Raw genomic sequence first — 27,877 nt, forward strand, 5'->3', positions numbered from 1 at the left:
CTGCACTCACTGCTCCATTTCAGAAACCCTTGCTGTGCCTCTGCTTGGCACCGGTGCCTGCCCTCCCCTTCCTTCCTTGCAGCTACTGCTTGTTTTGGAGCCAGGCAGCAGGACGTGGCAAGGCAGCACAACAGCGAGGGTGAACACCCGTGGATGGCTCTGCCTTGCCCCTTATTCAGGTGCTACGACATTTGCTGCATCTCGACTCTCAGACAGCTGAGTTCACCTGTTTTGTGCTGCCCCCATAGAAGATGTTGCCCCGAAGTAGTGCATTCCCAACAGTGTCTGAGGGCCCTGGGATAGTGAAGAAACCCCCTGAGACAGGAGGCAGCTCCCTTCCTTATTGCCAGCCTCCTCCACCCGCTTCAGAAGATTCGAGTGAATTCTAAAAATACAGTCGTTGAATTATCCAGCTGCCTTGGGCAGGGAGTCTTCTCTGTGGTTCAGCAGAGACACAAGGTGAGCTCCTGGGGCTCCATGGCTTGTATCCTGTGGAGAATGTGTAATTGAAAAGCTCTTGCCTGATCCTCTGACCCATACGTCCACATTGCAGGTTTGAAGCACTGGCTGGGCACAGGCTGGCTCAGGATGTGATGCTGCTGGATTAGTGGGGACACTCCAGACTCCCACACATATCTCATTGGCACAGGCCAATTCGCCACTATCCACCACAATCACCATGTCACTGCAGGGATTTCCCTGGCAGCACCCTTGCTCTCAGAGAGCATTGCACTGGGAAGGGGACACCTCGGCTGGAGCTGCGGGCTCCCTTAAGACATGCCATCAGCAGTGTGGAGACTGACATTTTCAATGCACGGTGAAATCCATGGGTTCTTGGTCTTCCTCACTTCTTGCAATCTTTTTCAGAGATGAAGACAGAAATCTTCTTTCTGGTGTTGGTGACCCTCAGCCTGTTCCAAGCATCTGTATCGTCTTCATATGGTACTGAACTTTTCTCAGGTTTAACAGATCAGAGGCTTTTATGTTCCAAGTAGGAAAAAGAATAAAGTTTAGTGTAACAGAACCTGAATCACTCTCTTGTAAACAGCAAGAACCCAAAGAGATATCAGGAATGTAGCCTCATGTACAGCTTGCATTTACTGCACCAGCAATACTGACTATTTCAGGTTTTTATCAGTTAATTTCCTATCTGATTTCTTAAAATCACATTAAAGGAGAGGTTAGTTCTCAGAACAGCTCTTGTCCCCACAGCACAGCAGTCCTCCCACCCTTCATGCCATGCGAAACAGCACGAATCCCTCCTCGTGAGCATAGCTCAACTCTGACGGGGCTACAATGCTGGTAGCAGGTAGCTCCATTATCACATTCATGTTATATCTTTATGGAGACTGGAATTTGAACTCCTCACTTGTCAGGGGAAGTGATTCTCACTCTTAAAGCATGGAATGAATTAGTGTCTCTTTTTGAAGTGAACTCATTTCAGCTGCCATAATAATTGATGAAGCAGAGCTACCATGAGCTCTGGTGTTTAGGCATGGGGCAGTTGCCTGGCACTCTTCTAGCCTTGCATTGCTCCTCTAAAACCTACAGAGAACTCTGATTGTTAATTTATCATTTAAAATCCTTATGGAAATCACATGCCTGACCTTTCATTTGCCTCAAATATTAGTTCAGACAATTAGTATTCCCACCATGATTGTCAGAGACATGAACTCTAAGTTGATCCAGGAAGATGTTTTAAGGACTCTGGGAAGAATCTGGAAATTTTTTCCCATTTGTGATGATTTCTGAAGCTTTCTCCTTCCCTAGAAGCGAGAAGAAAACGCTCTCACTTAGAGGAGCACAATGATGTCCTGTCTCCTGTTCTGTAACCCACAGATATCAGATTACAGGGACACAGTCCTTGTGCTTCTCTTTCATTTTCAGGAGTTCCCCAATGTACGAGGAAAAGCAGTGAGAGTGGCAGAAGGGCAGGGGGTTGCAGGACATTTGCAGGACTGGGGAAAGCAGTGGGGAAACCCTTCTGCTTTGTGGTGTAAGGGAGATATATGAGCTACTGCTTTAGCCAGTTGATGCCAAGGGGAAGCAGCCAAACTCAGCATATGTGCATATGTGTATCGTCAAATGTGGATACAACCAGTCTAGGAGAAAAAGGGTGGGGACAAAGACAATGATGAGAAAAACTAGGAGACAGAAGAGCTCACTGCTCTGTGGCTCATCATGGCAGCCAGTGATATCTGGATTTTTGCACAGGCCCTCCACAGGTAGCTATTGCTGGAGTCATAGAAATAAAAAGAATCACACTGATTGGGGCTGCAAAATATCTTAAAGAAATATCAACTACTCCCCTATAAGGCAGGAGCAGGCAGGACAGAGCATGCCTACATCTCTCATGGGGGCTATGTGAAGCCTCTGCTGATGGAGCTACCATTTCCATGCCCAAGAGAGACTCTTGCTGACTCCCCTGAGAAAAATATACATGCATATGTATACATACATATATATATATATCTCCTTCAGGTTTCATGAAATTCAGCAGGGCCTGATAGGAAGTAGAGAGAGTGGTGGCAGTTACTTCCAGCACTGCAGTGCCTGTATCCTTGGATGCTGGAGGCACAGAGGGCTGTCAGAGTAAGCACAGGGAAACTCTGACCTCTGAAGTGAGCAGCGTGGAAGACAAGATTCTCATCTCTGCTCTTTCCTTGCCTTTGACGAGGTCCCTTAGAGAAACTGTCAGACGCATCACTCCTGAGCAGTGTTAATGAAGCCAAGCAGCTAGTGGATTCAGCCTACAAGCACACACGTGACAGGTGAGAGTCGGGTCTGGGCTTAGCTGCTTGAATATGCTGCATGCTCTCACCGTGAGTGGGTGCTACTGTGCCTTGCAGTCCTTCAGCTGCAGAACAGCTGGCTCTTCCTCCTAACTCCAGTTACAGCATGTGAAGGTGCAAGGTTCTCTGATGGTGGGCTGCAACCCAACATTTTGCCCAGTTGTAAAGTTGAAGGGTGTTATTATACTTCAGGCTGCAACTAGAAAAAGACCCTACAATGCACTTTGTGCCGCCCCCCTGGAGAGGGGCTAGGCATGGTGATTCTAGATACAGCCCTGTGGGACATACCTGGGACACAGACGACTTTCCTAATGCCTTCTCATGCTTATGAGACCTGTCGATGGCCTGGGCTCCTCTGTCATGTTTTGGAGGTGCCACAACCTCTCATTGCTGGTGGGTGTCCAGTCTCCCTTTCATGCGTGACTTCTGGTTTTCCTACCTGTCCTTTGCTGCCCACTCTCATCTACGGATCCTCTGGTGAGTAACCACACAGGGCTTTGCTATTCACATCCATGCAGCTTATAGTGCCACCCGGTGCTTCCCCCTGTTTTTACATCACGTCTCCAGTCTGTGGGGTTGTTTTGAGCTGTAACTCTTGCCTTCTCTGTACTGTCATATATTGTCTATGTCCCTCCCAGCTCAGTATCACCTGGCTCTCTTCCATCCCTTACGGACATCCTGAGGGGGACTGGAGCCCCTGCTGCATTCCAGCTGTTCACCACCTAAGGAGGGAGTGAACTGCTGTAGGTCATAGTAACGGCATTTTGTGGGATCTGACAGGATAGCCCTGCTTTTGCCACCGTGGTTGGAAGGTATACAGCTTCCTCCCAGCTCATGCACAGTCTCCATCGGTAGCTGTCTTCTGAAGTCACTTGCTGGCTTAGGGAAGCCCTGGTTTGAGAACTTTTCTGGGTCCAGGGCTCCAACTACTCCAGCAGCATTAAGACAGGATGACTTGGAGATGTTTGGGACCTCGTGGACCTTTGAATGGAGACAGGCATCCACTGGTGTTAGTCAGGGAATAGTTGCGTGAGATTTGATTGTCTCAAGGATGTAAAGACCTAAGAGCTCGGATGTTTGTTTTCTGGAAAGTGGAGCTCTGTGATTTAAGGGATTTACGTCATGTTACCCACCCTGGTCCTCTGTCAAGAGTGGCAGGGACAGCCCTGGTCTCTCCAAGTTTAAGCGCAGGGTGTTAGACTGAGCCTACCTTTTTTGGCAGTTCGGACTGGCATGCCAGGTGGTGAGCTGGGGTGCCTGAGGCTCGGGTGGGTGACCTGCAGGACCTGCAGGGGGGTTTGCCCCAATGCAGTCCTGCAGAAGACGCTTTCTTTTTTCTTCCTCTCCCCCCTGCCCCTTGTAGCATAAAGAAGAACTTGCAGAACAATGCTGTGACCCCAGTAGAGCTCCTGGGATATTTCAAGCAGCCAGTGGCAGGGACTCGGGCTGCAGTTCGGGCTGCAGATTACATGGAAACCACCCTGACCCTCCTCAAGGAGAAGCTGCGATGGACTGTGAAGGGGGATTTCAATGTCACAGGTAGGGATGTCACTGTACTAGGAGGAAGGCAGAGCAGTGCTGTTTCATGAAGATGTGGGGCTTGGTCAGCAGCCCTTTGTGGGACCTGGGAGGAAGGAGTAAAAGGCGGGGAGGATGCTAGGTCACTCCTCAAATCCCTCCCATCTGACTACTGAGTGAAACATCTTGGTGCTGTGCTGAGGAACAACCTCCTCCACGAGGTGGAGGTCCTGTCTTACCAGCAAAACCTGTTTGCTAAGAGCAGAAGGCAAGTTAGGGGCAGTTAGAGAAACAGTCCAGGAGGGGATCTTGCCATACAGTTATGAACTCGTGGGGCTCCCTGGCATTAAGGCAAAGCACTGGCAGGCCAAGACCTGAAGCCCTGGCATCACTCCAGCCAGGGTGTGAGGGGGAAAAGGGAGGCAGGGCTGGGGTTGGGTTTTCCCTGGGGAGCTCCGCTCCTCTGAGAGCACCGCTACCAGACGGGCAACAGGTCTTCCTGGGCCTCCTCTAGAACATCAGTCAGAGATGGCCGCTCTGCAGTTACTGTGAGGGACTGACAACTTGTTGGTCCTCCTTAAACTCCTTCCTCCCTCTGGGTATCATATGAGCTCTGCGAGCAGCTGCTGTGGGCTAATGTCCCTCTGGCACATGCGGGCAAGAGGGCTGTGCAGGGTGGCCATCCATCTAAGAGGTGTGGGCTCAGCGTGCCCAGCTCCTGCCTCCTCGAAGTCAGAGCTCTGCTCCTCACTACTGCTCAGAGGGACAAGCTCACCTGACCACACTTTGGGGATCTGTTATCAGTGGGCATCTGCACAGGAGGCAGCAGTTGCTTTTTAAAAAACATTGATGAAACTGTTGGTGGCAGTAGTGGCTAAGAAACCTCCAAAGGACTCAGGATGTAGTGTGCTAGCAGCAATGGCCAAGAAGGCTTCACTGGTTAATGTCAGCCACTTACCTCCCATTTCTGGAGGAATCTTCATGGTGGAAATGCAGAGCCAGTGTCCCCGTGTGGTGTCCAGCAGTCTGATAGGTTCTTCTCCAGACAACAGTCCTCTCTCTGAATGTGTGCTCATCAGCAGTGGTACATACTGTGGCTGTTTCCATAGAGAAAGAAACTTTTAACAGATCACTGGGACAACTGTAGTTGTTAGCAATTTATGGTGGAGAAAAAGGGGAGGGGAGAGGAAGAGAAAAGAATTGTTAATGCTAGAAAATAATTCCCTCTCTGCCCATTCTTAACATGTAATTATATGTAAGATTTGAAAAAGGCATTGTGGGTTTTGATGCCATCCCAAACCAAAAAGAGAGCTCTGCTGCCCTAGAGAACATCCTCAGCACAGAAATGTCTGAGCAGGATGACCTTAAAAGACAGTCCCTTGCATTCTTTCTGCACAGGATGATACTGAGATAGGAAACCAATTCCAGATTACAAGGGAATCTTTTTCCTGAGCCCGGGAGACACCCCTGCCCAGCAGAACCAGTATGTTCACTTCTTATTGTTATCTCACAGACATGCTCACACCAGCCCAGCTGGGGATGATTTTCAAGGCAAGTGGATGTGACCAGCAAAATAAGAAAATAAATTGTGAATCTGCTTCGTGCTACCGAACAATCACTGGCAAGTGCAATAACAGGTGAGGGGCTATGCTAATAGAAGGATGGATAACTGGTTCCTCTATCCATAGAGTAAGACCTCTATCCTCCAGGATGATCGCTATAGGATGCCTTCCTTAGGGTCTTACAACCCACCATATTGTTTCCTAGTCATGTGGAGATTTTAATTCCAGTCTCACTTCAAGGACTTTTGGTGTTGTACATGAACTAGCTCTTTGGCCAAAATGCATACAAATCTGTATTGCTCACTGACCCTCCAGCCCAGGGCCTCTGTCACCAGGCTGCATTTTTTTGTTTTCTCCTGGTTTTGTCTGGCTCTGCCCCTTGCAAGGCATCAAAGGGCTTCCCAGCTTCCCAGGTTGGTATGTGACCTGGCTGCATCCCAGCTCTGTACCGTGGCATGATCTGGTCTGGCTCCATGCCCCACACTGTGCCCCCTGTGCCCAGGAAGAAATCTGGGCCTGCAGGCTGGGAGGGAGCACCTTGTCCATGTCCCTTGGCTAGACAAATGGGGAGTAGGACTGGGAGGTGGGATATAAAATGTTATTTCTCTGCATATCCAGAGCCTTCTATGCATAATGAAGGGGAAGCTGTGCTAAACAGTGGAGCGGTTTCAAAGGGACAGTATAGGAGCCCATGCCTCCACAGTCACCGATGCAGAGCATCTCCTGCGACATGTGGCCATAAAGCACCTCAGGCAGAGGAAGAAGTTCAGACAGGTTTGTCTGCCTAGAGGATGCTTTAACTTTCAGGTTCCACTGCTTCATTTGAGAGACTATGAGGCATTAGGAAATGTGAACATATTTGCTGGGCTGGATTGGGCCTGAAAGGCACCGCTGTACTCACTTCAAGCACGAGGTGAAGATGACCTCCATCACTCTGTGGGACGACCCTATATGGTGTCCATCTGCCCAGCATAACAGCATCACATGGAGGAACTTGCTGGATCACAATTCGTGAGCTCTTGCCACTGCCATGATCCTCATGCTACTAATAGTTTGTTGTTCTTTCATTCACTTGCCCAGGAGAAACCCATCACTAGGAGCTTCAAACACAGCCCTTGTCAGATGGTTGCCAGCAGAATATGAGGATGGTGTGTCACTCCCCCGTGGGTGGACAGAAGGAAAGCGTTTTTCTGGATTCCCTTTACCATTGGTAATATTTCTAACACTCATCCAAAAATGCAGTAACGGCATTTAGGGATTCCCAGTGCTTGGATATATCACAGGCCTCACATGTAAGTCCACCAACTAGCATGGTGGGGATCAGCAGGCAGGAAGCTGAAAATTCCATTTTTAGGTGTCATTTGATCATATGTGAATCTCCACTGTGATTTAATAGAAATTCTAGTCTAACTAGTATATAAAAGCTAATTCTAACTTCCCATGCTTGCAGATGAAGCAAAGGAAAATTAATCTAATTACTGCAGAACCAGGGGACAAAGACAGACAATGCTTTCTTTTAAATCAAGTGTGTTTAAGCCAACTTATCTTGTCTTAGCTCATCTTTTTTTATTATTTGGTTTGTGGAAGTTGTTAAATCATCTCCTGAAAAGCAGCATACTAGAGGATAAACAGAACAAGTGACTCCACTTGTCACAAATCAAAGAATATCTAGCTAGAAATTCTGGGTGGGGTCCATAGGTGCGCATGGCCTGTGGGTGTAGGTGTACAGCTTCTGTAGTGCTTGGGGGGCACTCCAAGAGACACTATGAAGCGGCTTCTGATCACCTGAGCTCAGTGTGATGAGAGCTGTAATGAGGAGCACTGAGATTTTCAATGTCAGGTGCCTTTTGCTCATACTTTCATTGCAGTCTTAAACCCTGTTATACAGTACAATATCATGGCTCAAGCAGAGTTTTGACCACTTCTTCTGTAGCGGTGACTGAACACAGAACTGGTGGAAGAATTGTAGTGGATGGGGGATGAATGAGAAGAGAAGGACCTTGGGAGAACATCCTGCCTATAACTAGAGGAATTCTAACTAGAAGGAAGTTAGTAGAAAGAATTTACTGAGAAAATCTTCAGAAATTCCCACTGACCTTTTTTTCTTTTTCTACTGCTATTTTGAAACAGTATTTTAAATCATTTTCCCCCCCCATTTCCTAGCCTATTCAGTAGTGGCTCTTGCTTAACATCCATGAAGGGATGCGCTTGGCTCATGCTAGAGGCTAAGAGACCTGGTCGACAGCATGAACAGTAAAATGATCAGCAAAAGGAGCACCCAGCAGTGCCTTCCAACTCAGGCAAAGGCTTTGATTTTTCTGTTTAAAAGGAATTCACATTGCATTAATTTTTGCTATTGACACCAAGAACTGATGCACTCATTCTTATGGTCATTTCCTAACACACATGTTCTGCCTTAAACCCTTGCAGGTTCGAAAAGTGTCAAATGAGATTGTTCGTTTCCCCCCTGAGCAGCTCAAGCTGGACCAGCAGAGATCACTTATGTTCATGCAGTGGGGCCAGTTTATTGACCATGACCTGTCTTTCAGTCCCCACACTCCTGCTAGAGTTTCCTTCAGCGGCAAGGTGGACTGTGAGACCAGTTGTGCCAAGCAGCCCCCCTGCTTTCCCATTAAGGTACAGTCACCCAGCTTCTTTCAGGGAAGCGGGGGAGGGTACCCATTCACTAGCTGAGAGGTTTTAGTGACTCTCCCTCTACCTAAGATGGGTGAGATTTAAAAGGGAGAAGAAATTATTGTGAGCATCTAGTCTGGTGTGTTTTATATAGGCCGTGTCTCTGTTTGTCCACTAGATTCAACTGCCCCTTTACGAGAAACCTTTTCTCCAAGCCAAGTCTCTTAGATGACAGTGTCTCCAATTTAGCAGCTCTGCAGCTGGGGTTGTTTTGCCTGCAATGGGGCATGGACATGACCTGGACAGTGCTGGCTGGAGTCCTCCTTGCATGGCACAAGCGAGCGTGTTCCCCAGGGCTCCAGCCTACGCACGCAGCTCCCTGTTGTATCCCTGGCCACAGAAGGACAGCCTCCCACAACAGGCCAAGGGGGTCAGGCTGCTGCCTCTGAGGTGGCAGTGCCGGGTCCCAGGGGCTGCCCTGGCATATCAGGCACGGTCACAGCCTCTGTTTCCCCCACTTCCAACCGTTAGCCCCATCTCCTTCAATGGTATGGTTTTTCTCCGGAGGTATAGTGCAATAGCAACACGGATGATGTGACGGTTATAGTGAGTGTGTCCGAGGCAGGGGCAGATGGGTGTCAATGCCCCATTAAAAGGAAATACATGCTCCTTTAATGGTTAAATGCTGACTAGCACATGGGGTGAGGAAGTAGAGTCACTGTCATGAATGGCTAAGTCATTCGTGTGGAAAGCATTACAGCCACATCACAGTCTCCACTTTGATAAATGTTTAATAATGTACACAGAGCTGACCTACTCAAACAGGAAAGGTTGAGCCCTAATCCAGGGAATGTGAAGTATCCAGCAGTTACTGTGCTCTCCGATGGTGGGAGCACTGTGCTCCAAATCTGCTCTGAAGCTTGATCATCCATTTGTGAGTCAATGCACTAGGGGAAGGTAGGCACCAGATCCCCCTCTGCCCATGTCTGAATGGACTCAGACATGCTCAGAAAACATATCCATCAAGTAGACAGCAGGAGAAACACTGAACACTGTGCTGTGGACTTTGGGCCCTGTCTACACTGCAGGGCAGTGGCACAATCCACCCTGCAGCCCTGCTCTCCTGCCAAGGACTTTTGAACATGTACTGCAGCTCTCGCCCCCCTCATGAAGCTGTATTTCCTTCCAAAGAAAATTGTGAAGGGATGGGGCATCACCTGAGTGCCTGAAGTGTACTTAAGAATACAGCCAGGGTCACAAGTTGCAGACAACTGTCCACAGTGTAGATATGGACACTAAACTCCAGCATGGGAAAGGAGCACTTGGGCTTGCAAGATTCAATCATGTATGTATATATCTAGAGGAAAAAGTAGCCATAGGACTTTCTTTATGGAACTGTAGGCATCTCCAGGCTTTCATGGGTATTTGGGACTTGGGTTTCCAAAACAGCATCTCTGCTGTGAATGTTACCCTTTATATCTGGGATTTATGACTAATCTCCACACTGTCTACCACGGGAAATATCTCTGAAAGAGTTTCTGCCTGGCTTTTCTTATCGCTGTGGTATCAATGCAGAGTTTATGCATCCCTGAAGTGGTGGTGAATTACTCTCTTACCTTTTTGCAGATCCCACCCAATGACCCACGAATTAAAAACACAAAAGACTGCATTCCATTCTTCCGCTCAGCTCCTGCTTGTGACAGCAGCAAAGGAATTCGAGAGCAGATCAATGCGCTCACATCTTTTCTTGATGCTAGTATGGTATATGGCAGTGAAGTGCCTTTGGCCAACAGATTGAGGGACTGGACCAACCAGCTGGGCTTGATGGCTGTTAATAAGAATTTCACTGATAGAGGGATGGCTTTTATGCCCTTTGACAAATTGCAGAAGGATCCCTGTCTTATCGTCAGTAGGAAAGATAAAATCCCATGCTTTATTGCAGGTAAGTTGGGTGATGGCATCCGGAAGCTCCCTAACACTGAAATCTAGAGTGCATAATTCCACTATCTGTATTTTATTTCTTTGATTGCTTGTTTTTCTTATTTAAGTAAAAAATGGGGCATAGCAAAACATCACGAAAGACTTAACCAGGCTATTCTAGGCAAGCTCTAGGTATGAGAGAGTTCCTCTCATTTAAGTCTTCTTTGTGACCATGTGCGTGGAGTGAAACTGTCCCAGCTGCGCCCAGAAGCCCTTGATTGCAACGTAGTAAGCACATAGTGCTGCCAAATGGGCACTGGGAATCAGTATCAGATAAAGCTCGTGGATGGAGCTGAGCAAATGCAGCAATAGCAGACTAGCCTGAAGGTGCTGGTTTGTCTGTGCTTGTCATTTGGCAGCTCTCTGTCTCTCCCTTCAAGACAGGTGCAAGTATGTTCATGCTGAGCTGGGTCACTGCTATGCAGCATTTGCCTGTGCTGCTGTACTTTTCTGTTTCTACTGTACTGTACTGTGAGGATATCAGGTCCTAGCTGGACCAAGAATGAAACAAGCTGCAGACTAATGATGTGACCTTTTAAGATGTGCCCCCATCACCAAGAGGGCTGGGGTTGCACTGATTCTGCACTCCAGCTGGGACACAAGCACAGGCTTTTAACACATTGAGATGGTCTCCTGCTCCGTTTATTAGCGCAGCCTTCCGGGACACCTTTATTCTCTGTCAGACTTGTGGCATCCTCTTGACCACCTCTTCTTTCCAAGTTAACTCATTCTGTCCTGCACAGAGCCTCTCAAAACCATGCCCCCGCTCCAGTCGAAATACTGCACAACCACCACCACTTTCCCATCTGCTGCTATTTGCTGTTTTCTCGTCTCCTTAGTGCGTGGGGGCCAAAATCATCTGATTCCCAAAGCTTTGAGCATTGCTCCCTTCTCCCTGGCTCCTGCTGGTGAGGACCATCATGCTACCACAAGCCTTTGGGGACAGAAAGAAGAATGTTTCTGATGCATCTTGTGAATTAGCATCTCACTCCTTAGTCATTTTTTTTGAGTTAGCAGGACCTTCTCCTGGCTCTGGCCACACTGGGCTGCTCATGGCACCGGAGAAGAAATCTTGAAGGCATGACAGATCTCCTCAGCTGTGGAGCTGACTTCTATTCCCCCCAAGTCTGGCCCAAGCTCCTCTGGACAGCAGGCATGTTGGATGCTTCCCAGACAGTTTCCCTGCTTCCAGTACTTTGCAGCTCAGGGGCTGCCTGAGCAGCTTCTATGTCGTGTTGCTGGTTACATAGCCATCAGTGAATTTCTAGTGAAGATTTCAGGCTTACTCTGCAGCAATTTGTATCTCCCTGCAAACCATTTTCAAAATTCAGTGCCGTATTTGTGACTTTTCCAGTCCCTGAGTATTGATGAAATTTTAAGTGTGCGGTTGCCTAGCTTGGTTCAGTGATTTCATACTCCAGTTCCTTTGGAAGCCCTGGGTGGATGCTCTCCACTCATGGCAACTTTCTAGTGCTTATTTTGTCTGTTATTCCAAGGCCTCTTACAGACACTTTGAGACAGAGTCTTTGTTCATGAAAAGACTTTGGCATGGGAACCTCACAAGTTCTGCTGTGCCGAATGCAGGAGCAAATCCTTGCTCTGAGTATGGCATTATCTTCTCCAGGTGCCTCTTCCTACTCTCATCACCTGCTTGCTCTCAGGTTTCCTGCTCTAGATGTTTGAAGAAAGGTTTAATATTTCTTTGTGGTACCTTTTGTAATTTATTCCTCCAAGGTTGGACTCATTGTGTGTCGTCATTCACTTACCAGAGCACTTGATCCTGTCTGCTTGCTTTGGCCATAGTTTCAGCAAGTTTAGGGATGCCTTCTCACTCCTTTAGTCCTCCCAACTTCCCTCTGCCCGTTCTCATCTCTCTCTTCAGCTCTGAGAATGCGTCTCTAATATGGGGGCCTAGAGGAAGCCTACTTGTATTTAATGCTTTAAGTCATTGCTAGTAGCCCCTTTTTAACACACTTCCCCATTTCTGGGTCATGTATCTTTCTAAGGCTGAACATAACGGTGGTGGAGTCTTTGCTTTTGCCACTTCGGTGGAGATAAGTCTCTCCTCTAGAGCCCTCCAAACCTCTGGGCCCAGATGCAGTTTTCCTTCCACTGTTGTGTGTTTCTTATCCATCTGCTTCATGATGAAGACATCGATACATCTAAATTTTCTCTGTGTATTGTTCCCAAGGGCGACATTTGCCTGCTCCCAGTGTAAAGCAGCCAAGCACACACAGGTCACTGGAGTGTAAATATACTCACTTGTGTTACTTCTAGGTGATTCTCGAGCAAACGAGATGCTGGAGCTGGCATCCATGCACACACTTTTTCTGAGGGAGCACAACCGCCTGGCTAGAGGGCTGAAGAGATTAAATCCCCACTGGAATGGAGAGAAGATCTACCAGGAGGCACGGAAGATCCTAGGTGCCATGGTCCAGGTATCAGCCACAATGTCGTATGTGCTACTGTTTGTCCCAGCTCTTCCTCCCTGTCTTGCAGTCTCACAAAATTCACATGATGGGCTTTGTTTGTGGAGGGTTTCTGAAGCCTGCAATATTTTGAGGTGCAAATGATCAAATGCCTTTTACTTGTCCCTTCGGTCAAAAGCAAAATCATCCAGAGACACCTGAAGTAAGCACAGAGGGGTCCCCCTGAATCTTTAATGTCTCTCTAATGTTGAATCTCCAAATTGCTGATGTGTTTTAAACTGCAGGTTTTTGTTTGAGGAACGCGGAGAGAAAAAAATCAGAGACAAAAACTTTTCTAAGCAGTGTTGTACATGATAAAAGTACTGTTGGTGATTGGTTTAAAATTCCTCTGGTTGTTAGTCTCTTCCTCTAAAGTAGCCCCAAGTGCTGGTAGGTACAATAGGCTGTGACAATCCTCTGTCCTTAATGCTTTTGGTCAAAGAGTCCCTTCAGGACTGTATCTATGTCCGCATCACAGATTTCACTTTGATTGAGGTCCTAGGGTCATAGAAAGCTTTCTGTGCTAGGAAGGGACCTCTGGAGATCTCTACTCCAGCCTCCTGTTTGGAGCAGGGCTATCTTCAAAGCCAGATCAGGTTGCTCAGGAGTGATGTGTCAGAACAGTCCAGCTTCTATGAGCGAAGATATGGCAAAAAAACTTCTTTAGTGCGACAGTGACTGAGCACTGGAACAGGTTACCCAGAGAGGTGGAGTCTCCTTCTCTGGAGCTATTCAAAAGCCATCTGGACAGGGTCCTGGGGAAGGCTGAGGGCTTGAGCAGAGGGGTTGGACTAGATCATCTTCAGAGGTCCCTCCCAGTGTCAACCATTCTGTGATTCTGTGTGATCCTGTATTTCCAAAGGCAGTCCTTAGTCATACCTAATTAGAAACCTGTCTTCTGAGTCAGCTTGACAAAAAAAACCAAAAAACAAAAACCCCACCTTTCAGGAATGTCAGAAGGTTTATGTTTTCAAAACTGTCAAAATTAAATATTATGATATTATTGAATTAATATCTGCATGGGTATAGAAAAAGCCTTAAAAATGTTGGGTAAGCCAACATGAAGAGAGTTAAACAACTGAACTGGAAGTATGGGGTTCATCATCATGTCTAGACCAATGCTTCCATTTTCTTGCAATTTTCAGATAATTAAGACATTTTCATCCTACTGCCAATGGATTTATTTTTCCGAGTTATCTTCTGCAGCCCCCTCAATATCCCAAGAGATCATGAGACGAGGATTGGAAACCTCTGCTATGAGAGCATTAATATAGCTGCCCAGGGATGGTGATAACATCTGTGCCAATACTGCTGATTTTTTCTGTCATCTGAGGCATATAGGGTGGGAGGAAGGAGGAACTGCAGCTCTGCCTTGCTGCTGGGAGTGACCTCTAACTACCACGAGGGAATGTTTGGGAGGATTTGGGAGGCATTGCTAGTTTTTAATCTTTCTCAGACCTGCCGAGCTGCAAGGCTAGGTGAGGAGCATGCCTGGAGATATCCGAGTGCCAGTTCCTCAGCAGCATGGGGCAGAGGAACCTAGGGCACACGCAGAGGATGAATGTGGGACAGGCAATAGCAGTGTCCATGCTTCCTACTGCCTGATGTTGCTGCAACAGTTATGTCCACTTTACATTTTCATGCCCTTAGCAGTGCCAGAGAATGCTGAGACTCCACCACACATGGCTGGGACACACGGAACCTGGCGTCCAGGCGGTGCCTTGCAGTGCCTATGTCTGTGCCTGGAGCTGCGCCGCTGATGACATGATACAATGGCCAGGTGAAGAAGCAGCTTTGAACCAACACCACAGAGCTGAAGAAATAAAAATGTCACTCAGCAATGTCACAAGGGATCCTCAATAGACTCTGAAAGTGGTTGGATTAAGGTCTGATGAGGTGAAAGAGAAGTTGGCTCTGGGTACTCGCTCCACTCCCCATCTTGGGCTAGCCAAATCTCCTACAGAAATCATTTTGAAGCAGTTCAGCATGATAAATCCTCTAGTTTGAGACATGAGTGAGAACTCTCCCATCACTGTGCTTCCAAAGAAACTGATGTTTAAGCAATTGATGATTCATCCTTTCTGTGTTTCCCCCTAGATTATAACCTACAGGGACTACCTGCCTCTTCTGCTGGGAACTCATTTCCAGAGAATGATACCTTGCTACCAAGGCTACAAGGACTCTGTGGATCCTCGAGTATCCAATGTCTTCACTCTGGCATTTCGTTTTGCACATGCTTCAGTTCCCCCATTTGTGGATCGCTTAAATAAATCTTACAAGCCTATAGGCCCCAAAATCCAACTCAGCAAAACCTTCTTTGCTGTATGGAGGATTGTGAAAGAAGGTAAAGTCTTTCTTGCACTGCTGGGTGCATTCAGCCCTTTCTGCCCTCCCTGGATGAGCTCTTGCTTCAGCTAAACTTAAAAGCCGTTTTCAATAAATGAGCTTTACTGCCAGCCAGATCTTTCCACAACGTAGCTGTTCTCTGCAGTCAAAATGTGACCCATCTTGTTATGAAGTATACAGCTTGATAACTTACTTGGTGTAGTTTCTAAGAACATTATTCAAGGCATTTTCTTTTTAATGCTGTAAGTGCAGGAAAATTGATTCTGATATGTGGTACTTGCCCCTTTTCCTAGGTTATCCAATTCCTTTCTTCCTTTAATGCATTTCTTTACTATAGTCAACATCTCATGTAGCACACATCTCATTTTCCAGGAGGGGAACTAGTGATATGACATACAGTGAAATCACAGGAGCTAAGATGCCTCAGTAAAGGTGCAACAATTCCTGTACTAGAAGGTTATAAGTAAATATAAGTGGTGTTCAGCTTTTCTGACCTCTTTCACATACACTTTCCACCCTACACTGCTCACAAGTCACTGCATAATTGTTGCAGGTGGTATTGACCCCTTTCTCCGGAGCCTGATGGTTAATCAGGCCAAGTTGATGACACAGCAACAAATGGTTGTGGATGAGCTCCGGGATCGGATGTTTGAGCAGGTCGAAAGGATCGGGTTGGATTTACCTGCACTTAACATGCAGCGTTGCAGAGATCATGGCCTCCCAGGTAAGCTGAATGTGGCAGCAGGGCATCCAAAGAAAAACAGATGAAAATCAGGCACTCTTGTAATTGAACACAGAGAAAGTTCTCCAACCTCCAATCATATGCCCACGCTTCAACATAACTTGTCTTGGCTGAAATTCCTCAGAGGTCTTTCCCAATTTTTTCCATGTTTTCTGTAGTGCTATAGATAAGTAAACAGGAAGTTATGCAATGAAGTTAGAGCCTGGCTGGAACTTCAGGAGACACATGGAGGCACAGAACCAGAAGAAACTTTTGCATTGCACAGACAGAAGTCAAGTGTTCAGTAACTGACTTGCATGCATTGTTATTTAAATAGCAAAACCAGGAATCATTAGTGGAATTGGGGCCAGAAGTGCACTGTGGCCTCTCTCCAAGCATGTGTATGTCTCCAAGTCTAGTCCAGCCACACAAGTTTGGAAGAGCAGATCATGATGTGTGAATCTCATCTATTTTCTCTACAAAATTGTGCCCCAGGAAAGAACATGTCAGAACCACTCGCAGGGCTCTGCAAGATGCAAAAACAGTGTAATGACATTGCAAGATAGTCTTGAGAAATAGATTAATGATAGACCTTTACAATTGGATTTTGGGTGTGCCATGGCATAACAGTGCTATCAGGCTGATGAAAGCTGATGAAAGATGCTGCGTTAGTAACATGCTGGGAGCAGCAATAAGGCTCACTTTGAAACTGTGATGAAAATAACGCTAGATTCACAGGTTCTAAGCCCAGACAGACACTTGCAATACATTCAAATGCACCATCAAGTCATAGGATTGCTCTGCCTTTCCTGCAACAGAGGGATTTGATTTTCCATGTTACAATTGGGAATAGAATGCAATCTGAACCTGAGTGCTGCTGTGTTCCCTTATGTTAGACCTGTCTAGGAAGATGATAATATAGCAAGATCAAAAAAGCTTCCTAATTCTTTTTCTGATAAAGCAAATAGTTGGTCTCATTGAACTGTTTGTTAGGATTTTCATCCAGGCATCATATGCTGGATCTTTTTCTCTGAATTATGCCCAATTTTTAAACATCCTGCTTACAGCAGAGATGTATGCTGCAGCACCATCTCTTCTCTGCATCTACCAGTTCATTGAGCTGGCAGGAAGGAGGATGCATTAGGGCTCCATAGACTTTTCCTCTACCTAAACAGTCATTTGATAAAACACAGAGAGAGGACTAATTCCTAGAATGCCCTTTGCTCGTAAGTGGTCTGTCCAGCAAGATGTAGAATTGCGCCCTAGTTCTGTTCCAGTGAATTTTCATTTATTTGCTGTACACAAAAATTAGTCTGGCTGGCAAAGTCCAGTGCCCCTCTCTCACCCGTAGTAACTCAGGTTATACAGAGCTCTTTTCGTAAGTGGGCTGGCTTGTCCCTGTAGCTACACAGGAACACAAATGAGTCCAGATCTGGAGAAGTGCTTGCCCACTATCATATTGTACAGAAGGGGGTAGTATCAACATCTTGTTTAGATACACTTTCAAAGAAGGTAACATCATGAGTTTTGTGAGGACCGCTATCCTACTGTCTTCTGACTGAGCTCCCAGACCCCTAGGGCTCCTGGTTTGCACTGAAGATCAGGCAGCATTTGGGCATGCCCAGCGCCTTCATCTGAGCACCCAGAGAACAGAGTTAGGAGAAGTCATAGCACACTCAGGGTGTGCATCAAATGCCTGAATACAAGTCTCCTTTGCTATTTGAAATGCCCTGGGGTGTCTCTGCTAACTTTATGCTGCAGCTTCAGCAGAGTGTGGATCTCCTGTGGTTCCTGTGTCACATTGCTAGGAGGTTGTTTCAGGTACACCGTGACTTTAGAGCTTTTGTGCAGGCATCTGCATTGGCACCGAGTGGAAAAGCAAAACAGCAACGGGAAGTGATAGAGTGACTCCCACTTGCAAAGAAATGGCCCTTCCCTAAACAACACTGACATACCGGGCAAGATAAACTGGCTCTGGAGGAGTGGAAATGCAATGTATTAACAGAAATATGGACAAATTTGGAAAAAAGATTTTAAACATGCTGAGAACCTACTTGTGCCCTGGATCTGGGAAAGGGAGGAGACATGTCCTTCCCATGAAGGAGGAACGAGTTACTGACTGCTCTCTGCTCTGATACCTGACTTTCTTGCAGGTTATAGCTCCTGGAGACAGTTCTGCAGGCTCTCAAAACCTCATAATTTGAATACACTTGCTCGAGTGTTGAAGAATCGTAGTCTGGCAAGGAAATTCATGCAGCTGTATGGGACACCAAAGAATATTGACATTTGGATTGGGTCACTTGCAGAGCCCTTTGTAAATGGAGGAAGAGTTGGTCCTCTCATGGCTTGTATCATTGGCACCCAGTTCAGGAACCTACGTGATGGAGACAGGTAAGAGAAGAGCTAGATATGCAATCCCCAGAGGACAGAGGGAGGCTGGGGTTATGCAGATTTGTTTATGCACAGTTTGAAACTGGTTCTAGTTGTTTTTTATTAGTCTTCCAGATGTTCTTTTCCCTTTTTGTTAATGTTCTTATTTCCAGTCTAGGTCTTTCATGATTGGGATCCTAGGCTGAGACCCCCTCCTGGACAAGCGTTTTCCCTCTCAGCCTGTTCAGCTGCCTGTCATTACCTGTGCAAATTGGCTTGCCTTTCTCCACACTGATGATGTACAGTGTGAATGTTTGAGCTCTTTGCCTGTGTTCAGAGAAGTTATTTCAAGGAGGACCACATTACTATGTGTTCAAACACCAGCTCATTTGAGAAATGGAAATGTATAAGTAACACTTAAACAGAACAGAGGTACAGAGGAGCAACAGATGTACCAAAGGTACAGCTCTAAAGATGGAAAAAACAGACACTAGATGATTTGACTCCACCAGCTAGAAGCAAGCTGGCAGGTTTTATCAGCCTAAGTAGATTGCACTGACAGTCCTGTTAGATGCTCAGCATCTGTTGATGTGGCTAATGCCTTAAGTAGTTTTGAAAATTTGCCTATACAAAATATAAAGACTGTGTAGATTCCACTAAATGGAGATTTGATTCAGTCAGACACAAACTAGGAGGTGTGAATGCATGCTAGCTGATTTTTCTCAATGAGAGTGAGGCTGGTAGGTTCTCTGTTGTTAACTGATAGCTAAACTATACAGACTGGAAATTGCTTAAGGACTAGACTTCAAGACTATGTATAGGCAAAGGTCCAGGGCCTGTAGGCCAGAGGATCTTGCTAAAGGGCTAACACACTTTGAGGTTTGCAGAGAGTAAAGGAGATCAATTGTTCTCTCTCGGCTAAGTCTCAGCTCAACCCAGACTGCCTCCAGGGGACATTAGCAGTGTCCCTAGCCCCCTTCTGCTGAGAGAGAGATTGCTCCTTCTGGGCTGCTGCGATAGGATCTGCCAAAAGCACACATAGGTCCACTTTCCCATCTCCTGAGTTTGCAATGCACAACTTTGCACTGTTGCTGACTGTGTGCTTCATCTCCAGCTGCTGTCTGCAAAAAGTAGGATCCAAAGCACAGTCAATGAGACAGGTATAACCAGCACCATTAGCATTTTCAAGTAGCCTCTGCAAATTCATAGAAAACAGTCACTCAACATTACCATCAGGAGAGATGCTGAAGCACCATAGCAGTGTCTTCTGCACCTCTTGAGGGTCTTAGAGGTGATTTTTCACTATTTCTCCTTTCCTTTCTAGCTATGAGTTGGACTCCTGTGGCCCAAGATGTAGCAGTGTCTAGGTTTAGCTTGCACAAGCAGATGGTGGATCAGGGATTGCTTGCCAGCAATAATTATTTAAGCACTGTTGTGCTTTCATCACAGGAGGACCTGAGGTCCTCCTCCTTCTCCTTGGAGTTGCTTGGGGCATCAGTTGCAGGAGTGAGCTATGTGCCCCATTTTAAGTGGTGTCTCCCAGTCCTTTCTGAAGCAGAGTCCTTGTATGGTTTAGCAATATTTCCTGAGGATGGGATCATGACCTACCTGTGTTTCTGGGGAACTTTCGTGCCAGGTACAGACCTAGAAAGACCTACTATGGGCTCACAATCTGGCATGGGGAACTTAAAGGCAAACATGGTTTCTATTGCACATCTAGAAATGGTATTGATATTGCAAGCTATAGGAATCCATTTTCTTTAAAGAGAGGAATGATAGGTCTTGATCCACCATGGTAGATCTTGACTTGGATAACATAAATTTAAATTTATTCTTGGCAAAAGAAATGTGTTATTTGTGTGGGACACTTAATAGGAAATAAAGTAGCAAGGGTCTTGAATGTGGAAAAGCCTGGAGGACAAAATCTATTGCGTCATTTTCTGTCTTCTGCAGGTTTTGGTGGGAGAATAAAGGGATTTTCACTCCTCAGCAGCGCTCTTCACTGGCCAAAATCTCCTTGTCACAAATAATATGTGACAACACCCACATCTCTAAAGTGTCAAGAAATATCTTCCGGGCCAACAGATATCCTCAAGACTTTGTGAGCTGTAGTCAGATCCCAAAGCTGGACCTCAGAGCTTGGAAGGCAAGGAGGACTGAAGAAGGTACAAAATGAGGTATAAGGTTCAAACAGTAGACAGTTCCCACTTGCAAACGTGTGAGGTAACTAGGTTAAGTCCAGCTTTTAATGGTTTTCAAGTGTCTAAGCAACACATCAGAGTTACACAGGAAACTAGCTTTCTGAAATACTCTTGAAAAAGCCATGAAATGGCTGTTGACATGTTTAGGAGATTCCCACTTCACAGAACAGTTCATGGAGTTTGATTCCTGCCAGGAAAGATTTTGAACACAGTGATTTTGCCTATATTCATGGTATTTCCCCCAGCTGGCTGCAGGATTTGTAAAGTTGTGGCATTTTAACACTTTTCTTCCAAAATGCTCTGTGAAATTCCTGGGGAGTGGATAGACTCAAAAGTGACTCTGATCAAGAAAAGATGGGCTGCTTTGGTGCCTTAGGACCATGCCTTTTACTAAAAGCCATCATCTTTCCCTTGTTCCTATAGTCAGACCCTTCCACGTGATCATGCCCAGATCCAGACTGTGAGAAAGGACAAGTATCTGCAACTAAAAGCAGTGTTTAGGACCTCAGATAACTCCAGCTGCAGTCAGCTTCCACTTCCTGGGAGGATGTTCAGCTGCATTCTCCACAGGGCTATGGATCGTGAGCTTGAATCTGTGGCAGGTTACAACCAAGAATGTGATCTTCATGGTTCCAGGAAGAGCATAGACAAAAGAAAAATTGGCTTAGTGTTAGGGCTTTTCCTGGGGAGGAGAAAGAAGGTCTTTGGTCCTGGTTCCCACCACTGTTATTTACACGCCAGCAGTTCTGCTCCATCTATCTGGAGGGCACACTGCCTCCCCCAGCCATCACCTGCTGGTAGCTCTGGCCAGAGACTTGTAGGACCATAGAAAACTGTAGGAAGGAAGGTCTCTAGAGCAACCTTCTCCTCAAAGCAGACCTTATATCAAGGCTAATGGTCTTGCTTTCCCAGCTTGACCATGGAAATAAATCACGCAAGATGACAGGGAGCCACAGCATGTCCTTCTCTCTTTTGTTAACACATTGCTTTTTGTATCCTGTAGAAGAAGCATCTGGTGACTTTTAATGCTGAACGTTAAGGATTTCCTCAGACATCTTGACTTGCAAGCTGCTCAGATGGATTTTTTTTTTTTTAACTATGCTTATGCTTTTACTACCAAAAATGTTTGGGCATGATTGCTGTCACTTGCTCAATTTAGTTTGCATGAAGCCTTTCCAATGAGATAGAATCCAGCAATAAAAGAACTTTATTGAAAGACGTTCCAGTTCCATGCAAGTTACTCAATATCACAAAGCAGAACAAAATGACCTATCAAAAAAGACTGACTACTATTCAAACGGACTCCTTGCTTAAGCAATTTCATATATACTGGGTTTCAGTAAGCTTTACCATCAAAAACATTTTGTACACTCCTTTCGCATGACAGCAAATAGTTGCCAGCCCACACAGAAAGAGATGTTCTAACTGAGGCTTTGGAATGAACTTTTCACTTCTCTTGCTTATTTTTGCTCTGCAATGTTTTATTTCAAAAAATACAGATTTTAATTTCCAGAGAAGATCTAATTGCTAATTACATGGTGCATTTAAATGAAGCAGTGATGCTGTCATGCAGAATGATGGAATTGCCCACACAGAAGAAAGAAGATGTTGTCTCGTCAATTCCTGCCCTTACTCCAGACTGATTAAGGCATCGTCTAGTGTGAGGGAAAACTGTGGCAACATATTCCTGTAGCCAGAAATGAGCCTGTATGACTTACCTCTGATCTGTAGAGGTGATGGGATGTGTCCTGGCAAAGACTAGAACAGTGCTGGCTCAAAGAGTGAAAGGCGTGATAAAAATCTGTGGCTGCTTCTCTGAGAAGAACTGCCAGTTTTCAGGGAAGTTTGGTGCACAGTCCTCTGGATATGAACAAACTTCACTTTTCTTAAAGTACAAAAAATGAATAGCTTATCTAGTTTCACTCCAAGTTTTTCTCCTCATTATCTTTTGCTGAAGGTAGCAAAACTGTTTTCTCCTTCTCCTGTAGTTTGACAATCAATACAAATGTAGTTTATCAGTCAGTAAAAGATATTTTGAGCTGAGGCTGAAATGTTCCTTGCATATTGTAACAGGTACAGTAACAAGAGGAAGGTGGAGGATGGTGATGTTTTGTATGGGGATCTTGCACAAAACGTATCCAAGTGAAGAACACACTTATTTTTAATAAAAGAAAGTATTCATGGAGGAGCCTCTGGCCCATGCTTCTCTGTCATGTGGCACTAGATTCCGTAGAGAAAGGGCCAGGGTATGATTTGGTTCTAATAAATAATTGACAATAATCTCTTCCTTATCTCTTCCAAAATAGGAAAAGGTCCCTAGGAAGTAGTCAAAGAAAAGGAAGAGACACAGATACAGATTCTGACAGCATTTGGCTAGAGCAGAGAGGTGATGCTGGGGCTGTGGTACACCCTAGGTACGTAGGCTGACAAACACAAGCCTGAACTTATTTTGAACATCAGTTCTTACATGCAAATGTGCCTCAGCCCATGATTTCTTGGGTATATTCCTGATGCCAAGCACTTCAAAAGAGTCAATAGTTTTGATGGGTGTGAGATGCCTGACTACATAGGAAATTGTGTGTCTCAGTCTCTCTAGCTTTAGTTTTCCAGTATTAGTTGTCTAAGGTGTGCACTTCCAGATGGTCACTGTCTGTTCAGTCCATCAGTGACAGAGGATGTTTCATTCATTGCCTTTGACTTCAGCAACTAACTTAAGAGGGAGAAAATGACTGGCTCACAACCACACATGGTCTCTCTCTGTGCTAAGCACAGAGGACACATTCTTCTAACTTTAAATGAGCACAAGGCTGAAATTCAGAAAATTTAATCAAGCTTTTCAGTTTGATCAAACTGCTTAATCAAGCTCCTGGAAATGCAGGAGGGACCTGGTGTGTAGCGGAATCAGGGCTACTGCCGCAGGACTGTCCACAGTGTGCCTCTCCTGCTTAGTGGAGCTACGGAGCTGGGGAATGCAGCCTGCAAGAGACAGATACCTCACCAGAGCAGGGACAGGACCATTTGTCATGCTCTGCCTGTACTGCTGACTTAAGAAACACAGTGCTCTCTCCTAGCTCTGTCTGGGCCCTCTGATACACCTTCTTTCTCACCCACAGCCCACCCCAGGTGCATTAGCTTCAGGAAAGGATGTCCGTCATAGCTCCATCTTGCTCAGGATCATCTCCCAGTGGTCAATGCATTTCACTTGAGTGGAGAGCTATCAAGATGTTCAGGGGACTGGAGCACATGATGCACAAAGGAAGGCTGAGGAAGCTGGGTTTGTTCAGTCTGGAGAAGAAAAGGGGAGAGAGGGTGATTTTATTTTCAGTCTTCAGCTATCTAATGAGTAGCTGTAAAGCCAGATACTTCTCTGAGTTGCACAGTGAAAGGATGAGAGGCAATAGACACAAGTAGCAGAAAGGGTAGTTTCCATTAGGCAAAGAAAAAGTCCTGCCTGTGAGTGGTGCAACCCTGAGACAAGGACCTGAGAGGTGGTGGAATCTCCATCCTTACAAATACTCCAAACTTGGCTAGACAAGCCCCTGAGCAACCTAATCTGTTTCTTGAGTTATTCCTGCTCTGAGCAGATGTTTTGACTCGAGACCCCCCCCAACTGTCCCTTTGCACCTTAATTTTTCTATTTTGATTCTGTAATTTACAATGATAAACTGATTTATTCTCTAGTCCTCAGTTCACCTGACTGTGCTGCACGTTACCTCTGTGGATGAAAGAACTATAGCACAGGCTGTTCCAGCCTGTTGCATTACATTTCTATCACAGCTACAGTGAATTGCTCCAGGGCTCTCTGGATGCCATGGGAATCCTCATGAGCCCATGTATACTTTCTCACAGAAACCCTCCTTCTTCTGTGATTATGGAAATTTTCAGCTATTTCTTCACTCATAAGTGGGTAGCCAAAGTTATTCTGTGCCTTGTAGAACTGAATTATGCATGGATTTATCATGAAGTTACAGCTAGAGCATGAACACTACAGTTTCCTGAGTCCTGATGACTAGTAACCGTATGCAATACATGAGATCCCTTGAGCACTTCTTTCCTTTCCAGGACTACATGGCTGATATGGTCCTTGGCATGGGGCAGTCCCAAAGCTTTACCCTTTGATAGCTTGTTCTAGTCTGTTCCAGTAGAACTACTTGCACTGGAAGCTTCCAGTGGGAATTGCTCCTATTTCAGAAACCACTTCTCTTATCTCTATCTTGAAATCATTCCTGTCCAGTTTAGAAGTCAACTGTGATCTTTAAGTTAAGCAGACCTTCTCTTTCTCCAGTTTTTCTGTACTGACAGCAGCCAGTTCTCTCCTCAGCCTTCATCTACTTACTGTGAACAAGCCAATTTTCTTAGTCTTTTCTCATTAGATTAGCCAATGTGTGGCCTAGTAGAGTTGATGAATCGGAGTGTCATTACAGTTGCATGATAAAAAGTCATGATATGAGCAAACCCCTCACCCCTACTTAAGAGTCATTTAAATTGAGCACTCTGAAAAGTGTGCGAAACCCCAGGGGCACAAGGGAGTCAGCTGAACATGTGTATATTTAGGCTGAAAATCAGGACCTTCATTAGAGCTGCAGTTTCTGAAAACACCTTGCAGGTTAGGCAAGAACTGACCACTTTTGAAATGGAAGCATGATGAGTCTAGATGCTACAGCTCCTTGCAACAGAAGAAAATTTTATCTAAGGATTTTAGTATCTCTGGGTTTGGAGCCTAAATATTTTGTTAGATCTGAGCCAACTGTCCTTCTGTGGTGAGTTGGGAAAGGCATATTTTTTATTACCTCTTGCTTTCTCCCATACTCATCAGAGATACTTACCAGTGCTTGAAAACCCCATATAGAGTGAACCTAGCTTCATACTCTTGAACATCTGGTGTGTCCTTGAGACCATGTTTGTCCTTAATGCTTTGAGTGTGCTGACTTCCCTATTCTGCATGGAACAGCTTGGTGATGCCCAGATTATGTTGGTTATTCCCCCGCTTCGTGATGCTATAGAGAGCCTCTCCACTAGCAACCGGGCATGCTAAAGGACTAACGAATTTTCACACTTGTAAATCTGTTTATGTGGGTCCTTCTCTTGTTCTTTGTTTTGTTTTGATCACATAGACACATGAGCTGGAGACTTTTATTTTCTGTCTTTCCCTCCAGTTCAGGATCTTGTGTTCTTGTATTTTAGCTGTATTTTGGGGCTGCCACGTTCCTCTGGGAAAGACAGAGCCACAGCTCAATACCTGTTTTGTAGTGCATTTACATGCTATAGAAGTATAATTTCATTACAGCCTTTGCTGAAATTATTTGAAAACTGCTGTCTTTCACTAAAAATAAAGCTCTTCAGTGGTTTGTGATGACTTTCTATTTACCTGCTTTCCTGTCCCTAGGCATTCTCAGCAAGTTTTCATAAGCACAGTTGTGTAAGATTTTCCTCTGTCATTAGGTGCTTGACAATGACAGCCTTGATTTGAAAGCTGAAGGTCTCCTTCTTGCAGGAGGACCATTCAAAGTCTCTTTCATTGGCATCACCTATTAGGAACCTCTCTCATGGTAGCTCAGAATGAATGAGTTGGCTGCCAAACCACCCAATTGTGAAAGAGCGTAACTGATTTTGGTGGGATATTAGGAAGGTTAAGAGGCATTAGGAGTGTAACTATTTCCTCAGTTGGAACTTGGTTTCTGGATACACATGAAGTGACTGTCACTGGGTGTCTATGAATCAGATCCAAAAGTATCCTTGCATGGTTCTGCTAGCAGCTCTTCTGGATCTCATTTCATAGCACACATGTACGAAGACATGCTAAAAAGTTAAAAAGTAAAACAGATACTCTCCAGGTCTTCAGGTGGGTCTATATACAAGCAGTGTCTTGTCTTCACTGGCAAGAATAAAGGCCAGTGGGTGGAAGAACAGAAGAGTATAAAGATGACTTTTTAATTCGCTCATCCTGTTTCCAGCAGTCTGTTGCTTAGTCTTGTTGTCTCTTGGCCAAACAAAGAGTTCTGGCATGATTTCCCTCATCTCAAAGTGCATTTCTGGAAGGGACAACTCTGCTATATTGAGTATACGTAGATCAGAGCATGGCCAGGCTGGATGTATTGTACTACAGACATTTCATCCTCTTTGCCCTGATCTGGACAGACCCTGAAGTCCAGAACTACCTAGTAGTGGGTGACCTCTTTCCACTGTGAAAACTGACTATTTATTCTTACTGCCTGTTCCCTGTCTGGCAACCCACAATGGCCCCTTATTCCATATGAATTATTGCTTTGGATATACTTGGGGGTTAACATATGGGACAGAGTCACCTGTTTCCATATTTATGATTTTGTGGTCTCTGGGGACAAAGAAAGTCTGGTTTGGGTTTCTGCAGTGTGTATTTGGGACACGACTGGGTTGCTGTGTGGAAGAGGGCGTTTCCATTTGTTTCTGTCTTGTTTCTTCATTTGCACTGATCCCTATGCTACACCTTCTCCGTCTCTCCTATACCCCTCACATACTTCCTTCCCTCTCTCTGACCCTCCTGTCTTACTCTTCTAGGGAAAAGCACAGTCCAGATCCTGCCAGAAGTGGAGACCCTTGGCCTGGACCCAGACAATGTTCCCAAGCTCACCGAACAAGTCCATGACTCCATGCTAGCTGCCTATCAGGGGATATCAGGAATGATGAACAGGGCTTCCCATTAGTGATCCTATCTTTCAGCTCCAGTTTTGAGTGTAGGAGCTTAGGCAGAGGACATGGCAGCCACAGGAAGATCTGGAAACAGAGGCAACTCTGGATTGCAGTATTGACATAGAAGTGATGGGCAAAACATCCACAGATGAAGGAGAACTTTAAGTGGAGATGGTGAAATCGTTCCCTTGTTGCTTCCAAAGAACCACCTCTGCCACCTGAACTGTGCCCTAAACACACCATGGATAGCAGGACATGTCTTTTAATCATAACCCTAAGAGCTTCTGTCCAGCTGGACCCCAGCCAGTCTTAGAGCTGCACCGTTCCTGTGATCATTGCTGCATGTTTATAATCACCTTTTTCTATTCAAAACCGACAAGGTGGAGACATTCATCCATGGGCCAATGGCCACCAGATGTTGGGGGCCCCAGCTGACACCCTTGCGGAAGTGGCTGTACAGCTTGGGGCAGCGGGTTACCACGTTCACCTGGAAGCACAGGAGGAAATACTGTCTCCTGCCTCTCAGTGGGGAAAGACTTGAGGGTAACTTCTGCCACAAGATGTGGAAGCCAAGGCAGCTTTGAGAGAGGGGAAATAAAGACCAATACATTCCTTA

The 27,877-nt window shown here is 45.7% G+C and overlaps 1 protein-coding gene across 3 annotated transcripts; it reads left to right on the top strand.

Annotated features, from left to right (window-relative positions):
- The first annotated feature begins 869 nt into the window (after positions 1-869).
- Positions 870-27,877, top strand: LOC112987317 (myeloperoxidase-like). 3 transcript variants are annotated; one of them, XM_064523491.1, is made up of 13 exons: positions 870-942; positions 2,678-2,771; positions 4,156-4,331; positions 5,824-5,947; positions 6,953-7,082; positions 8,303-8,509; positions 10,133-10,448; positions 12,764-12,924; positions 15,052-15,298; positions 15,854-16,024; positions 18,175-18,412; positions 20,345-20,568; positions 21,596-22,780. In XM_064523491.1, the coding sequence occupies exons 1-12, from the start codon at positions 870-872 to the stop codon at positions 20,565-20,567; spliced, it is 2,160 nt and encodes a 719-aa protein (XP_064379561.1). In that variant the 3' UTR covers position 20,568; positions 21,596-22,780. The 3 variants fall into 3 exon arrangements, with proteins under 3 accessions (XP_064379561.1, XP_025962943.2, XP_025962944.2); XM_026107158.2 differs by lacking the exons at positions 870-942; positions 21,596-22,780 and adding an exon at positions 27,130-27,877 and having other exon boundaries at positions 2,696-2,771; positions 20,345-20,556; XM_026107159.2 differs by lacking the exon at positions 870-942 and having other exon boundaries at positions 2,696-2,771; positions 20,345-20,556.

This window comes from Dromaius novaehollandiae, chromosome 19 (assembly GCF_036370855.1).
Source record: "Dromaius novaehollandiae isolate bDroNov1 chromosome 19, bDroNov1.hap1, whole genome shotgun sequence".
NCBI classification, from domain to species: domain Eukaryota; kingdom Metazoa; phylum Chordata; class Aves; order Casuariiformes; family Dromaiidae; genus Dromaius; species Dromaius novaehollandiae.

Excerpts from the sequence above, each read along its gene's own strand:
- LOC112987317 (XM_064523491.1), top strand. The coding sequence starts at position 870 with ATGAAGACAGAAATCTTCTTTCTGGTGTTGGTGACCCTCAGCCTGTTC. Across the intron at positions 5,948-6,952 it reads ACTGGCAAGTGCAATAACAG|GAGAAACCCATCACTAGGAG; the intron begins GTGAGGGGCTAT and ends TCACTTGCCCAG. Across the intron at positions 8,510-10,132 it reads CCCCCTGCTTTCCCATTAAG|ATCCCACCCAATGACCCACG; the intron begins GTACAGTCACCC and ends ACCTTTTTGCAG.